This window comes from Lagenorhynchus albirostris, chromosome 14 (genome assembly GCF_949774975.1).
Source record: "Lagenorhynchus albirostris chromosome 14, mLagAlb1.1, whole genome shotgun sequence".
In the NCBI taxonomy this organism is placed as follows: Eukaryota; Metazoa; Chordata; class Mammalia; order Artiodactyla; family Delphinidae; genus Lagenorhynchus; species Lagenorhynchus albirostris.
Window position 1 is genome coordinate 67569937 of NC_083108.1, and position 16852 is coordinate 67586788.

Here is a 16852-nt window from a genome sequence, read left to right on the forward strand (position 1 = left end):
AGATGCCCCCAAGAACCTCCACCCAAAGCATCAGTGCTTCGAAAACGTAGTTTTTAAAATTCAGACTTGTCACTGAATCTGTTTTTTTTTTCCCAATGGGCTAAAAGGAATGCGGTTCTAATCCTATAGAAATACATGTGTATATTTGTCTTGTTTTATAAAGATAATGGTTGAATGGCTTACCGCACAGCCGGCAGAGTGGGGAGCTCGGTGAGGTGTTGGCCCTTCTGTAAAGTTGCCCCCAGTGTACAGGTGGGATACTGGGGCTCAGAGAGGGACAGTGTCCTGCCCAGGGCCACACAGCACTGGGCCCAATGTCATGGGGGTGAACTGTGGGTGAGAAGGCAAGAAAACAGTGGGAAGGGCTCTGCTGGAGACAGGGCTGGAGAGAATCTCCAATATAATAATCATACTAGAAATACTAATAGCAGCTACTATTTTTTGGGCAGCCTTTGTGCCTGGCAGTGTGTTAAGCGCTTTGCTTGCATTATCCCTGGACTCTTCCCAACAGCCCTATGAGAATAATACCGTCTGCAGCCCTATTTCATGGGTGAGAAAACTGAGGCTGGGAGGAGTTAACATCCCCAAAGCCAGTCCTGAAGCCTGGTGCTCTGGACGCGCGGTGCAGAGCTCCCCCTGCACAAGCACCCTTGATGCACCCCTGTGGACGCTGTCAGAAGGAAGGTGCAGGCTGAGGGGTCGGCTCACGGCCCCCCAGCCTGTCACGTCTCGGCAGCAGGCAGGCGGGGAGTGGCCCGGGGGGTGCACAGGGCTGCATCTGTCACAGGTCATTGGCCACGTGGCCGCAGGCGCCAGGAGAAGGAGCCTGCTGGAGGCGCTCAGGCCACGGAGAGGGGCCTGGGCTCTGGTCCTCAAACACCACCCCAGTGCCTCCTCCTTTGGGGCTGGGGAGGATCCCTGGAATTCAGCCCCCCGCCCCAGTCCCGGTCCGGCCCCCAGCTCTCAGCAGCCTGGTCCCGGTGATGCCCTTGCTGCTTCGCCTCAGCGGAGCCCTCAGCCAGTTCTCAATCTAAGTGACAGCTGCCCTCAGCCAAGTCAACTCCAATTAATTTCCGAAGGCTTTCGGGGGCCCGGCTGAGCCTCTCCCCAGGCTGAGCTACCCCAGCGGCTGCAGCGAGGCCCCTTCCTCACCCTCAGGGGGCCTCCCGATGGTTGTGGGGGCCCTACCAGTCCCTCAGGAGCCCCCATGTGTGCCGTGTGCTGCCCCCATCTGATGGGGCCAATGTGGAAACGCTCGGGCAGCGTCTATGGAGAAAGCACTGAACAGGGCCTCGGGGTTTGTCCTTGGCTGCTGTGTCACCCGGGGTCCTTCTCATCCCATCTGTGTGCTTTAGGGCCCTTTCCCCAAAAGCAGGAGTGTTGATCCAGAGAGAGAGGGTGGGAGGGAGGGCGGGGGAGGGGGAGGAAGAGAGAAAAAGATAAAGAGGGAGGGAGAGAACAAGAGAAAGAGAGGCTGAGCGAGAAGGCGAGGAGGGTGGGAACGAGAGAGCTGGAGAGAGGAGGAGGGACTGGGTGTACCTGCCATTTGGCTGCGACATTTTACTTTTTCCTGTGACTTTGGCATCAGACAGACCTGGGAGTTACCCTGGCTCTGCCACAGGCCGGCTGTGTGACTGTGAGCCAGTGACGTCCCCTCTCTGAACCTCGGTTTCCTCCCCTGTAAAATGCCCTCTCTGCCTGGGTGTTGTGTTGGTCCAATGAGATCGGCCAAGGCCCGGCCCCCTAGGGAGCCTGAGGTCAGTGTATCCTACGGTCCCTTGTTTTGGGAGGGCACCTGCCTTAGCCTCCTGCCTTCTTTGAATGTAAAATCCGGTCACCCCAAAGGGATAGAAGGATTCAGGGGGCCTGTACATTTACTCATCACCATTCATTTCTGAGAGGACCCGATAGGCCTGGAGAGGGGAGTGACTTACCCAAGGTCACACGGCAAGCAGGTGGAGAGCTGGGATGAGAATGTGAGTCTTCATCCACATATTTCACAAGTCCTTATCAGGTGCCTGCCGCATGCCAGGGCCGGAGAGACCTCGGAGAGCCCCGTGGGCGTGTCTGCTCTCAGGGTCTCCATCCAGGCCAGGCTTGTGTGATCTTTACTGGTGGGAATGTTATCCGCTTCTACAGGTGGGGAAACTGAGGCTCAGCAAGCTGAGCTTGCCCAAGGTCATGGAGCTGGTGAAGCGCAGAGTTGAGACTCAGAGGGAGGAGGGAGGATTTGAGTCCAGGTTTCTGAACATGCCAAAGCTGCCGGGTATGGGGAAGGAGAGGGGTGGGAATTTGGGTGTGCCGTCTTCCTGCACGGTTGGTGGCATTATAGACCATCTTTGTGCCATCTGACATCTGGCTTAGAGTCGCTGTTCCTGCCTCTGAGGCTAGGGCCGGTGAGTCCCCCAGACCCCGTCTAGCTCTCTGAAGGAGGGGACACGACCCAGGGACTGAACATGGACAGGCAGCCAAGGCGGGGTCCTCCTTGGGGTTGTGAGGCTCTTCAGAAGAGTTCCAGTTGGGGTATGGGGACCAGTTCCACTAGGGTTGGGTCCCCCACATCCCCAGGGGCGGGTTCTAGGAGATGGGCCTTTGTGTTGCCTTAAAAAAGCCTTGGACTTTGTTAACCACCGACAAGACTCTCTACTCCTGCTCTGATTGCTTGTGGCCTTTACCGGATAGAACCTGATGGAACTCGGTGAGGACCCGGGTGCTGACCTTATCCTATTTCGTAGGGAAAGAAGCTGAGTCTCAAGGAGGAAAAGTGACTTGCCCAAAGTCGCCCTGCTGGGAAAAGTGCCAGGGACCAAGTTACAGGCTTCGGTCATCTGACTCCAAAGTCTCCCCATGATGTCTTCCATCTTTGGTGGCCTGTTGCTAAGGGGTTCGGAACTCAGGATTCCCCCTCTGCCCGGGGAGATGTGTCAGCACTTCCCTGTAGCCAGTGAGGCCGTCGCTGGTGGCATCATTACTATTATGGTGGCTGGTGGTGGGGTGCCATTTGCAAGCGGGGGGTGTTGGAGAAACATCACCATGAGGCTGACAGCCAGGTAGATAGATGGTAGGAGTCAGCAGAGGTGAGGAGTGTGTTCTAGGCGGAAGAAACATCAGGAGGTGGGAAGGATCTCGATATACTTTGAGAGACGGTATAGCTGAGAGGCGAGGCTGGAGGCCCAAGATGGAAGCAGGCCACGTCATGGGAAGCTGGAGACTTTATCTTGGGGGCACTGGGGAGCCATGGAAGTTTTAAGCAGGAGAGGGGCCTGCTCTGGTTGGTGCTTCAGAGTTTCTCACCCGGCTCACAGTGGAAGATGGGCGTGTGGGTCAGCGTAGAAGCAGAGAGAGCAGCAAGGTTGTTGCTGCAGGCGGGAGTGGGGGCCTGGACCAGGGTAGGGGCAACGGGGCGGGAGAGCAGTGGATGAATTTTGGAGGCAGGCTCTCCCCTCCCTGGTGCTCGACTCTAGGCTTGGGGAAGCGTGATGCCCAGAGCCAGCCTGGGTGTGATGGCCCGGCCTTTCCTGGAGATGGAGGCTAGGAGCTAGGAGCTTCTGGGGGGACATGGATGTGTCTGGGGGCCCTAAGGGACTCCCGGGCTGCAGGACAGAGGTGCCGAGAACAGGTGGCTCAGCCCTGTGGTTTCCAGGCCGGCCGGCCTGCCTCTGCTTCCGGGCCCAGTGGCCCAGCCCCCAGCTGAGTGGCAGCTGTCACAGACACCAGCGTCTCCCCCCCACACCCCCTGCCAGGTCCAAATAAAGGAAAAACCAAAATACATTCCCCTTTGTCGGAATCTGGCGAGGGTGAGCCTGTGAGAGTCATTCGCTATTGTGTTCTGGGGCCCACACTGCTCCTTACATAAGCTTCAGGTTAAAAATACTCACGGAATTCTAATTCCTCTCTGCCTGGGATCGCACCCCGGGGGGCCTCCCAGCCTCGGAGGGCAGGGGCTGGGGCAGGCCCCTGGCACCCAAGGAAATGAAGAAACTGCCCCACGCACAAGGCGGGTGTGCGGCAGTATTAGCTCTGCCTGCCTCCAAAGCCCTGGGCTGTTAAAGTATAGTAACTATAAGAATCCTGAGAGCGGCTAACCTCTTCTGAAGGCTCATCGTGTGCTGAAGTTTTCACCCATGTGATCTCACTTCATCGTCCTCCAAGCCCGTGAAGTAGGTTCCCATTTTACAGCCCAGGTTAACACCTTGCTTAGGTTATACCCTGGATTAGCACCCAGGGAGCCCCTGACCTGGGTGCAACTTGGAGCCCACATTTGACCCCCATAATCTGCCCTTCCCTCTGGGGGGCAGAGGGACAGGAGGTGGCCCGGCAGAAGTCCCCTTTCTGAGGGTTTGGGGACAGAGTGGTGGCTGTGCGTACCACCAAGGCAGCACTTCAGCTGCTGGAGTGGGGGGCGGCAGCTACCCCAACCCCCTCCCCCCCTGGAGCTGAGGATGCCTGAGCATGTGGCCCACCCAAACTGGAACCCATTCGCGGGCATACTGAGTGCAGGGCGAGGCAGTGACAAGGCCTGTTTTGCTGACTTTAAAAAAAACTCAGCCCCCTCCATGGGCGGCACCTCCAGAAATGAAATTAACAATGAGATGTCCCCAGGTAAAGACATGCACATCTTTTCCCTTCTCCCTTTACCTCAGCCGTGGCCAGCCAAAGGGTCAATCAGCCGTCCCAGTTAGCACTCCAGCCAGCCGTCCCAGCCCCGCTGGTCCCTGCAGGCTGGTGGACAACCACACAGGGCAGTCCTCTTGGTGCTGGTGGGAGTGCACTGTGTGCTAAGCACTTTACATGGATCATTTCACTTAATCCTCGTAACTGCCTCCATGACGGCCAGTCCTATTATTTCCCCCATTTCCTAGGACTGAGGTTCTGAGAGCTGAAGTGATGCACGGGAGTCCGTGCTCCCCAGATGGTAGGCATGATCATTGTGGAACCCGTAAGAGGGGTGGAATTCCATCCGTTATCCACGCGGTCACTTTTTGGGCACTGGCTCAAGGTTCTTTCCTTTCCTTTGTGGAATTTACTATCCCCTTTGTGGATAGGGAAGCACTGAAGACAAAATCTGATGTGGTCTCATGTTGGTGGCAGGGTGAGCCCAAAGCAGCCGGTACCTGGATAGCATGATACCAAGTCTGCAGCGTTCAGCAAGGGGGTTCTGGGAAGGGGCTGGATGGGTCAGCCAGGGCTTGTGCACGTGGAGAAAGGGCGGGGAGAGACTCTGTGGGGAGTGAGAGCGAGGTATCCCAGCTCCAGGCCCTGCCCCTGTGCGTGGGGACTCAGGTGGTCTGTTCTGGCCAGTAGGGGGATGACCTTAAAAACAGTCCCATGGTCCTTCCTTGCTGGGCAGGCACGCCAGGAAGCCTCTCATCTCAGCTCCTGTGCTGCCCGGGGTGAGGCACCTCATGGTTATACATTTTGAGTCAATGTCACCCCTGCCTCAGGAACTGACCACCCACAGGCAGGGCGTCATCGGCTCTTTCTCTTGTATGGTCTCCCCCAGCTGCCTTGAGCCAGGCCCATGGGAATCGCCATCCCCAAGTTACAGATGAGGAAATGGGGGCCAGCTGCCGAGGTTGGGGGACCCGGGATTCCACCTCGGCCTGACCTACGAGGAATCCTGGGCTAACAGGAGAGGGCCGGTCCCAAAGCTGGTGACCTGGCCTCGGGTGACCCTTGGGCAGCTCCCTGTCCCTTGGGGTCTCAGTCTTCCCATCTGTCAAATAGGGCTGAGCAGCCCTTCACAGTCAATGCACAGGCCCCAGCTGAGCTGAACAGGCGAAATCTGCCCCTCCCCCCCACAGCCACAGTCTGATAGGGGAGGCTGACAGCCAACAGTGGAAAACAGGACAACACCCTTCAGGTTCTGTGGTGTCTGCCAGTGCCGGGCGCTGAGTACCTCCAGGGTCTCCCCAGCCCTGGGAGCTGGGCGAGGGGGCGGTTTTATCTCTGGGTCCTGGTGTGGGGGCCGGCATGCCTGCTGCCCTGAGCAGTGGGGATGGAGGGCCTCTCCTGGGCCAGGCCGGGGCAGGCCCTGACTTGAGGCGGCTCCCGTGGGACTGATTTATCGGCAGCCACTCGGCAGCCCAGGGGAGCCGCAGTCCTAGGGTGTGTTGGGTTCCCCCAGCTGGAATGAATCCTGCGGGAGGATGAGTTTGGTCATGCTTGGGTTGTCAAGAACTGAAGAGTCATATTCTCTCCTAAAAACATTCCCCATGGATACCAGACTCGCTTGTTTGTTCCAGGCAGAGGCTGGGGAATCCTGTGCCCATGCTCTGTGATGTGGGGCAAGGCCCTCACCCTCTCTGAGCCCCAGGTGCCCGCTCTAAAGTGGGCAGAAGGGTCACCCAGCTGCCGGGCTTGCTGGGGGATGGAATTAGATAATACACGGAAGTGTCCAACTGTGTGCCTGCGATGCCCTCATTAAATCCACCCCAAGTAAGAAGAGCAGCTGTCTGTGGTTTTGGCGCGCGGCATGCGTTTGAGTCGTCTGTAACTTGGGAATAAAACATCTTTAGGAAATGTGGCCATTTGGAGCAGTCTGGAGCCGCTGCTGAGCAAACCCAGCTCCCATGAGTGTCTTAGTCCTCCAGTGTCTACCTTCCTGGTGCTTCAGCCACAGAGCAAGGGAGCCGGGTGTCGGGAGCTCACGTGTGGGTCTTGTCTTTGTTTAGCTCTTGCAAACTTTGGCAAGGGGCCTCGGTTTCCTACCTGTAAAATGGGCACAAGCGTTGTTGCGTTGGCTCCTTGAAATAATGTGTGTAAAGTGAAATAAGGAACTCCTTTCAGAATCTCTCTCTCTCTCTCTGACAGATGCTACTCCTTCCCCCAATCTAGATCTCGCAATGTTCAGAACAAAATTCCTTTTGCAGGTGTTAAGCAGCAGGGTGTCACTGGGAGCAAGGCAAGCGTGGGCTCAGGAGCAGAGGTGTGAGGGCTGTACATCAGCATGGCTGGAGTCCAGGGCCCACTGTGGGTGAGGGGACCCTGAGTCTGGTATCTCTAGCTAGCTGGGGTCACAGCATCCCAGCTCCACCACCTCTAACCAACTTGGGAACCTCAGGCTCAGAACCTCAGCTTCCCCATCCATGAAATGGGTACAAAGACTCCAGATTTATGGGCAGGAACATGCCCAGCTGGCCAGTCTCAAGGAAGGGACAAGGCTTGGAGGCTTCTAGATGGTTGCAAGGACCCCTCACCTCCTGACTCCCCTCCCCTACCTCAGACATGAATGACAGTCCCAGCAGCCCTGTCTGGGGTTGTCTCTGTATGCCAGGACATCTGTTACAAGACCCCAAGGGATTCAGCATCACCCCCACTTTGCCAGTGAATAGAACTGAGGCTCAGAGAGGGAGATTGTTGGATCCCATCCACCCAGTGGTGGGGCTTGGATTCAAGCCGCAGTCTGTGACTCTAAGATGACTGTGCTACGATACTGTCTCCCAGCTTCACCGTCAGATGCAGGAGGAGGAGGAAGACTGTGCCTTGTTTCCTGCTGGAATCTGCAGGCTTACACCACGCCTGGCACACAGTAGGGACTCAGCTTATTAATTGAATGAAGGAAGGAAGAGGCAAAGGAGAGAATCTTCCCTCCCAGCCCCAGCTCCTCCCAAGAATGCAGGTCCCAAAGCTGGGTGTCTCTGGGGCTCCAGGGTGGGGACCCCAAACCCAGTTAGTCACACCTGGCCTTGGTTGCCTGGGCCCATCCCTCTGAGAGGATTTTCTCTGCAGGCCATGGCTCAGCTCTTGGGGGAAGCCTCAAGGCGGATCCCAGAGGGCGGGATGGGCGGGGTGACTCCTGCTTGGCACCAGGCCCTGGCTGGGCCTGCACAGTGTGCTGAGGAGGGCGGGCCAGTCATGGAGTTCAGTATCTGGGTGTGCTCCCTCGGCCGGAGCTGAGCCCCCACCGCCAATTCCAGCTTTTCTCATTTCTGCTGAGTCAGAAGTTCACCATCAGCCCATCTTCAAACCCAGCTCTGTCCCATCCTGGCTGTGTGACCTTGGGCAGGTCACCTTGCCTCTCTGAGAGTCAGGCCCCGAAAAAGGAATAATGAGAATAATCATGATTCAGTAGGCCTCAGAACAGAACTATTGGTCACTGGGCAGCAGTAAATTAGAAGTCCTCTGAAATGACTGCTCCATTCCTTCCCTGCCTCAGGACTCCCGATTCCTTGTTCTCTTCTAATAAAATTCGTGCTAAGGTGTGAATGGTTGTCAAATTTCTTTTCTGTCAAGTGAGTCTAATCCAAACATTACTATGGTCTGTGCTGTTTCTGGTGCTGTGTGACTGAATGAGAAGGAAATTTAGGGGATTTTCATTGAGGGTGTAGGAGAGGAAGAGACTCCCTCACCCTTATCACCTAAAGTCCTTTCATGCAGCAGCTGGGGAGGGGCAAAGGGCACTGGTGTGGTTGGGGAGTCCACACTCTTAGTCTCTGTGGCTCTGAGCAGTTTGGCACTGTGTAAGGAAGTTACCAGCACGTAGCAGGCCCTTAGCAAATGTCTGTCTGGAGGATGACAAGAGAATGGGCTGTATTCGAGACCTGGACAATCCTCCCCTCCTCCGTTTCACTGCATCTGATGAACTCCTACACATCCTTCAGTGCCCAGTTTGGATGTGTCTCTTCCAGGAAGCCTTCCCAACTAACTTCAGGTCCAGTTAATCTTTTGGGAACTCTAGTCCATCAGAGATGGGCAAACCCTGAGTTTATCCGGCCTAACTCTCCTATTTCCCAAGGGGGAGGGGAAAAACAAACCCAACAGGAGGTCTTCCCTTAGCTAAGGTCTCACAGCCCAAGTCAGAGGTGACAGCAGGAGGATTCGAACCAAACATCTTTAGATCTCCTTAGACCATCTTTAGGCATGAAAAGAGGGCCTGGACATGGCCTCTCTTCTGCTTCTGCCACTTTACCCCCATTAGGGCCTCCTGCAGAGTCAAGCACACAGCTAACGTCCTCTCTTCCTCCTTTCTCTGCAGCCCACGACCTCCCTCCGAACAAGGCCTCGGCAACCCAGCCCGGCAGCCACTTGCAGTGCCTGTCTGTCCACTGCACAGACGACGTGGGCGATGCCAAGGCCCGAGCCTCCGTGCCCACCTGGCGGTCCCTGCACTCCGACATTTCCAACAGATTCGGGACATTCGTGGCCGCCCTAACTTGAATTGACAAGAAATACCCCCTCCCCAACCAGGCCCTTCCCTCCCCCTTTTCTCCCCTCTCCCCCCTCCACCTGACCCCACCCCTACCCGCCCTGTTAATTTGAAAGGGCCACTATTGCTGAGTGGATGATTTTTTTTTCTAGGTTGGTACCTGCTTAGTGGCATATGGACCGGAAAGGGTTAATTTAAAGGGAAAAAAAAAAAACCTCAAAAAATTTTTTTAAAAAAGAAATTTGTCTGCCACGGTATGTTACCAGTGTTAACCCTTCTGCAGTTAGCAAACTTTTGCTGAAGCCTTTTTCCTGCTAGATAATTCCCATTTTTCTGTAATCTTGGCATACGTTTTTTAGATGACCTCTTTCCTTGTTTTATTTTCGTGCTGCTGTATGTCCAAGTATTGTTATTTCATAATAAGACAAGAGTTGCTTTCCTTTTTTATTCTCTTTTAGTCTTGTTCCTCCCCACCTCCCTCCCCACTGCCTGTTTTTTTTTTTTTTTTTTCCTTTTTGCTTTGTTCACTGCTTATTAAAATGGAAATCCTGGAGACTAGTAGTTCTGGAATATTGCCGGGTGAGAGTCAAATTGTCATCACAATATTATATATTGACACCCAACTGTCATCAGTCAGGCTGGAGCCAAACAATTAATGCCCCCCTTAGGTATTCCGCCTGGGATTTTGTTTTGTCTGTTCCCTAAGAAAATAGAGAGATATATTTTCGTTCCCACAAACACACCCTCAGCCTTCAGCTCCGTTCTCTCTTCTGCTGGAAGCTGCCTTTCACTGCCATGGAGGTGATGACGTATCCAGTCCGCTCTGTGGGAAGGAGCCGGAATGTTCAACAGTGGTGTTTTCTCTCCTTTTCTGGGCCTCTGTACAAACGCCCAGGCTCTGAATTTTCACGCTGTGCCGAGCAGCCCTCGTCCGCGTGGGGATGGTGCCTGTCCAGCTTGCAGAGCCCCTAGAGGCTGCAGGCTCCCGGCTCTGCTACGGCCAGGTCAGCTGGGTCTTGGGTGCTGGAGTTGAGGATCAATTCTTAGCCCTGACCTTTCCTGACATCTGTTCCCAGCCAGGTATTGGGGGAAGAAGGAACAGGACTGGGTTATCTCCCCCACTTCTCCCGTTCCATCTCCAACCTGGGCAGCCCCCCATCCCTGGGAAGGACCAGGCTTTCGCCGGCACTTTTCGAGGGGCTTGTTGAGTGAAGGAGCCCCCAGGCTCTGCCTACCAAGCCCCCCTCCTCCAAGCCTGTGTGTATTCTCTGCAGGGGTTTGCAGACTCCTGAGGGCTAGAGGAGGGAGAAAGGAACCGGAACTAGTGACTTTGATTCTTGGGCCTTTTTTTAAACCCAGGAATCCTCCCTCCCCCTTTTTATTTAATCTCAGCCTGTTGCAAAACCAGGGCCACGTCCTGTGCATCTCATGAAGGAATAACTTCTTTGAGCGGAGGTGTGGGAGCAGCTGGGTGAGCAGGGCAGCAGAAAGCAGGGCTCCTGGATCCATCTGAGGCCTGTCACCTGGTCCTCCCAGGGCGGTGGTCAGTGGAGGCCCAGTGTTGGGGGGGGCACCTTTGGGTGCTGTTGATGACTCCCAAGGGCTTGTGTGACTCATGGGGGTGGTGGGAGGCACCCAGATTCCAGGGTGGGCCAGACAAGAAGTGACTGATATCACTTCACCCAAATCAGTAACTCTTGTAGTCGATTTCAGTTTCTGTGAACAAGCATCTTGCTAAATGTGGCATTTTGAGCCTTGCGCCCCCTCCATCCTCCCCCCGCCCCACGTCCCCAGAGTTTGCAGACCCGGCTTTTTTTAGCAAGTGACCTGAAGGCTTTGGGCTCACCGTACAACACTCACGTTGTTTATTTCAAAGAACTTTTCAGCAAAGGGAGAAGAGCGTACAGAAAAATCTGTCTCTTTCCATTCCCCGCTCCTGTCTTTCCTTGGGCTGGCTTTTTCGGCTCGGGTCTGAGTCTGGACGGTCCGAGGTTCTTACACCGGCAGTCTGACCAGGGTTGACCCCGGCCCCCACAGAGGGCAGGCAGAAACAGGTGGTGTGAACTGATCAGTGAGAAGAAAGTGGGAGCTGACCCAGCCCCGGGTTCTGCCACCAAAGGAGAGAAAAGGTGAGGAAAAGCACCCCCCCACCCCGCCGCCACGGGCTGCAGGAGAGCCAGCCATAGTCTGAGCGAAACTCCACGACCCCTCTGATTCCACAACGTACAGCTGTTGGAGAGCTTCATCCTTTTATTTCTTAAACAGGCATGATTTCTCCTTAATTGCTTAAGGCCGGGGAGCCAAGTGTCTTGACTTCTGTCTTTGACTTGCCCTGTGTTGAGTCCATCAGCACATGGCCATCGTCTCATGGTCCTAGCAACCTCGGAAACCCCTGACGTTTTAAACTTTCTCGCTCCCCACGACCCCAGAATTGAACAGCTTTAAAAATAGCCTTAAGCAAAAGGATGTTATTTCATTAAATTTGGTTTAATGGAAAGAATAAAAGCAGATTAAAAACACACCCAACCCAGGAGACTCCACAAACACTGGTAATCAGTACTGCATAGCAAAACTCTTCGGGAAAGAATATGAAAACTTTATTGCACATGTAAAATATGAAAACTTAACTCTGCTGTGTGTTAGGCAATCCTGTAATCTTTTTGACTCTTAAAAGAAATTCATTTCTGAAATGCTTGGTTGGAAGACTGTGACAATAGCTCATGAAATTGAGTGTTATTTTTTCTTTCTTTTTTAAAAAAAATATGTAAAGTGCAGTCTTCTGTATTCATGCATATTGTATATACCTGTATATGTTTTCCTGAGCAGCTAAATAACAATAAATATGACGTTAATGGTGACTGTGGTACATTTGTGGGCGGGGCTTGCTTCATTTTTTCTCCACCCCCTCCCCTTCTTCCATGGGTCTCTTCAAATTCCATGGGGGTCTGGATGATGTAGTGTGTGTGTGTGTGTGTGTGTGTGTGTGTGTGTGTGTGCGCGTGCATGCACGTGTGTGTTGATGCTGTTCTAAATTGGGTCATCTCAGAATTTCTCTAGTTTGCACTATTGATCTTTGGGCTGCATAAGTCTTTGTAGTGGGGGAGGGGCCGCTGCCTTGTGCACTGTAGGATGTTTAGCAGCATCCCTGGTCTCTACCCACTAGATGCCAGTAACATCTCTTCTCCTCCCCCCTCCCTGGGACAACCCCAAATGTCTCCAAACATTGCCCGATGTCCTGTGCAGGACATGACCCCTGGGGCTGAGAACCACTGGTGCAGGAGGGAGGGGAGGGGCAAGGGGGGGAAGCCATCCAGATGGCTGTGCTGTGTGATGGTTATTCTTTTGGGTCCCAGCGTTCAGATCCCAGTAAGCCTTGTTACCTCTTGCAAGTTTCGTAGGCTCTCAGCTCCTGCTTTTCCTCATCTGTGAAATGAGTAACTCATGGAGTCGTTATAGGAGACGGTTTGTGTGGACGCAGCCCGTGGGAGGGCTCTATATGCATAAACTGTTAACGGCATGCCATGATCAGCTCACAGCGCAGCTGACAGTGTTTTGGAGGTGGGCTGTTCTGTGTTGGATGCTGCTTCCTCGGCTTACAGCCGTGGGCTGTGGGCAAGTGGTTTAACCCACCTCCATTTTCTTGTCTACAATGGAGCAAATCACATCTAGCTTGAAGGTTACTATGAGCACTAGCTCACAGGCCCTATAAAAGCTCTGGCTGTCCTATGGGCCACTCTTTGGGCAGCAACTTCACTCTGGCAACTGTAGACTCAGACTTAGGTCATTGCAGAGCCTTAGTCTACAGGGGGGGGGGAACTGTGGTAGGGAGGAGATAAACAAGACGAGTAAATTGACAGGTAACTGTGAGGGGGATATGCCCAATAACCCATGGTGGTACAAGGGATGAATGTCACTCTGAGAGATCCATGAACCCCATGTAAGAGGCATAGGTAAGGCTTCCTCCAGCAGGTCATGCCCAGGTAGGATTTTGAAGGATGAAAAAGAGTTCACCTTATTCATCCGAACATACAATGGACCCTAATTTGGCAGAAATTTTGTTGAATTTCTTCCCTTCAGTTTCTAAAGTTTTCTTTTTCTAAAATATTATTTATTTATTTTGGCTTCACTGGATCTTAGTTGTGGCACATGGGTTCTTAGTTGCACCATGTGAACTCTTAGATGCAGCATGTGGGATCTAGTTCCCTGACCAGGGATTGAACCCGGGCCCCCTGCATTGGGAGTGCAGAGCCTTAGGCACTGGACCACCAGGGAAGTCCCTAAAGTTTTCTTTATACAGTTGACCCATGAACAATGTGAGTTTGATGTGTGCGGGTCCACTTATATGCAGATTTTTTTCAATAGTAAACACTACAGAGCTACACGATCAGAACTGGTAGAATCCATGGATGCAGAGCCGCAGATATGGAGGAAACACATATAAAGAAAACCGACTGTAAATTATATGCGGATTTTCGGCTGAGGACAGGTCAGCATCCCAAAACCCCTCATTGTTCAAGGGTCAACAGCTTATTTGTTAGAATATAAAGTTTTAAGGACCACGGACTTGTGTATTGTTGGCGAGGGGGGAATCATGTGACACGGATGGGGCTGCAACACTGGGGTGTGTGTTGGCCCTGGGGAGGGCAGGGTGGGACTCCAGCTTCAGGCTGGTGTGTCTTGCCGGTTGGAGGAATGGTTGTCTCCTCCACCAAGCCGTGACAATTCCAGAGGGCTGAGGGGCTGTCTCACAGGGGACGATGAAGGAGCAGTCAGGTGGAAGGTGGCCCTCAGCCCTTCCAGAGCTGGGAGGTGGTACAGAAAAGGTACCCCATCCCACTTTCTTTTTAAAAAGATTGGAAAAGGATCCCAAGACCAGAGTAAAACATGATTTCCCTAACTGACGAGGGAATTAGCAGGAAGGACCTCACTTGGGGCACCACAACTGCACTGTAAAGGAGATAGAAGGTGTGAGAGATGCCAAGCTTTTGTCACCAGACTGGGCTGACCTGACCCGGAAGTGATTGGGAGCGAATACCCAATTCTGCATGTATAACAAAGTATCATAGGATGGGGATAAGACCCTAATATGGCAATTATAATATAGTCTGATGAGGTATCCCAGGAACCTTGGAAAAAATTTTTTGTTGAGATAAAAATTTGTATAACACAAAACTCACCATTTTAATGATTTTAACCTGTATAATTCAGTAGCTTTTAGTATATTCACAATGTCATGCAACCATCATTGCTGTCCAATTCTAGAACATTCTTATCACCCCAAAGAGAAGCCTCATACCCATTTGCAGTCAATCCCAATGACCCTAGGTAGCCCCTGGCAACCACTAATGTACTTTCTGTCTCTGTGGCTTTGCCTATTCTGGACATTTCATATAAGTGGAATCATATAATATGTGGCCTTTTTGTCAGACTGCTTTTACTTAGCACAATATTTTCAAGGTTCACGGCTTTCTGTGGCTAAATAACATTCCATTGTATGACTATACCGCATTTTGTTTATCCATTCACCAGCTGAAGGTAATTAGGGCTGTCTTTACTTTTTGGCTATTGTAGGAAGCGCTGCCATGGACATTCACATACACGTTTTTGTGTGGATGTACTTTTTCAATTCTCTTGGGTATCTCCCTAGGAGCAGAACTACCTGGTCATAGAAACTCTGTGTTTACCTGTCACACTGTTGGCTGCAGCAGCTACAGCATTTTACAGCTTGGAAGGAGGTTTCGGTTTGTTTTCTTAACCAGGGTTCCCCACTCGCCCTTTTTCACAGTTAAAAAAATTGAGGGATAATTTATGTACAAAGAAATGCACAGATCCTCAGTGTGTAATCTGATGTGTTCTCACGTGTCTACACCTGTGTAACCCAAAGCTCTATCAATATTATATACTATGACACACTTCCCAGAAAGTTCCCTCCTGCTCCTTTCCAGTCACTAACCCACCCCTAAAGTAACAAGGGATTGGATTTCTATCACCATTGCTTTGTTTTGCCTGTTCTTTAATCTTGAATGTCCTGTAAACAGAATCAAACAGCCTGCACTCTTAGGGGTCTGATTTCTTTCACTCTGTATAATGCTTTTGAGGTTGCATGAGTCAGTAGTTTATTCCTTTTTATTGCTGTGTAGTAGTTAATTGTATGGATATAACACTGTTTATTCATTCACCTGTTGATATGCATGTCAGTGGTTTCAGTTTGGGGTTACTAGGAATAAAGCTACTATGAAGACTTGTGTACAACTTTTTGGCTGAGTCATATAGGAGGTGCATGTTTTCCTTCTTAAGAAACTGTCAAACCATTTTTCAAAGTGGTTGTGCCACTTTGCATTCCCACTGGCAGCATCTGAGAGCTCCAGCTCCTTGTAACATCCTTGTCAACACTCGCTACTATCTATCTTTTTAACTTAGCCAGTCTAGTGTGTGTGTGTGTGTGTGTGTGTGTGTGTGTGTGTAGTGATATCTCATTGTGGTTGTAATTTTTATTTCCCTAATGATGTTTCATGTACTTTCATGTGTTTATTTGCTCTCTGTATATCTTTTTTGGTGAAATGTCTGTTCAAATCCTTTGTCCAATTATTTATTCGGTTGCTTGTCTTTTTGTTATTGAATTCTAAAAGTTCTTTATATATTCTGGATACAAACCCATTCTCTGTGTGTTGCAAATATTTTCTCCCAGTCTGTGGTTTTTCTCCTAGTGTCTTCTGAAGCGCCAATGTTTTAAAATTTCGCAAGTTCCACAAAGTCCATTTTATCAAGTTTCTTTTATGGTGAGAGCCATTTGTGTCTTCCCTGGGGTCCTGCTTTCTTCTAGTAGCTTTATGGTTTTACATTTAGCTTTCACGTTGAGCTTTCTATGATACATTTTAAAAAATTTATTTATTCGGCTGCGCCGGGTCTTAGTTGCGGCATGCAGGATCTTTGCTGCTGGGTGCGGGATATTTTTAGTCGCGGCATACCGGCTTCTCAGGTGCTGCATGCGAACTCCTAGTTGCGGCATGTGGGATCTAGTTCCCCGACCAGAGATTGAACCCAAGCCCCCTGCATTGGCAGCGAGGAGCCCCAGCCACTGGACCACTAGGGAAGTCATTTTGATTGAGGTTTGCATATGGCATGAGGCAAAGGTAAGAGTTCTGTATTTCCAGAATATCCAATTGTTCCAGCGTCGTTGGTTGAAGAGATTTTCCATTCCTCCATTAGACTGTTTCAGCACCCTTGCTGAAAATCATTTGACTGTATATGTGGGGGGTTATTTCTGGACCCTCTGTTCTATTGATTTAGTTGCCCCTCTTTTGCCACATGGATAAATGTTAAGCTGGGGGTCACATGGGAGTTTTGGTATGCTTTCTCTGAAGAATGGACAAGAGAGGGAGTCTAGAAGAAAGGGATCAGTGTGTCCTACCATAATTCTAAAATAAACACTTTGAAAACATGACAATGTCACTGTTGCCTGATGAAGGCCCCTGGCCTGAGAACTTGTTTTTTTTTTTTTTTTGAAAATGAGGTCAACTCATCTGAGAAAGATGTTGGAGACGGAAAGATGTTGAGACTCCTTGCACCAATGGAAAGGCTTGGAGAGAGTTGAGAAAGGATTGACTTCATCATTGTGAGGCTGGGGATTGCTCAAGGCTGCATTTGGGCACCTCATGTGCCATCCTGCCCCAGCCTTCCCAGAAACATTGCTCAGTCTCTCCA

At 51.6% G+C, this 16852-nt stretch overlaps 1 protein-coding gene across 1 annotated transcript in view; it reads left to right on the forward strand.

The window, feature by feature from the left end:
- Nucleotides 1-12006, forward strand: part of MN1 (MN1 proto-oncogene, transcriptional regulator) — a 47160-nt gene extending 35154 nt beyond the window's left edge. Inside the window, exon 2 of the mRNA XM_060170841.1 lies at nucleotides 8978-12006. Coding sequence (XP_060026824.1) covers nucleotides 8978-9159 — 182 coding nt within the window. The 3' untranslated portion in view covers nucleotides 9160-12006. The remainder of the gene's footprint in view (nucleotides 1-8977) is intronic.
- The last annotated feature ends 4846 nt before the right edge of the window (nucleotides 12007-16852 follow it).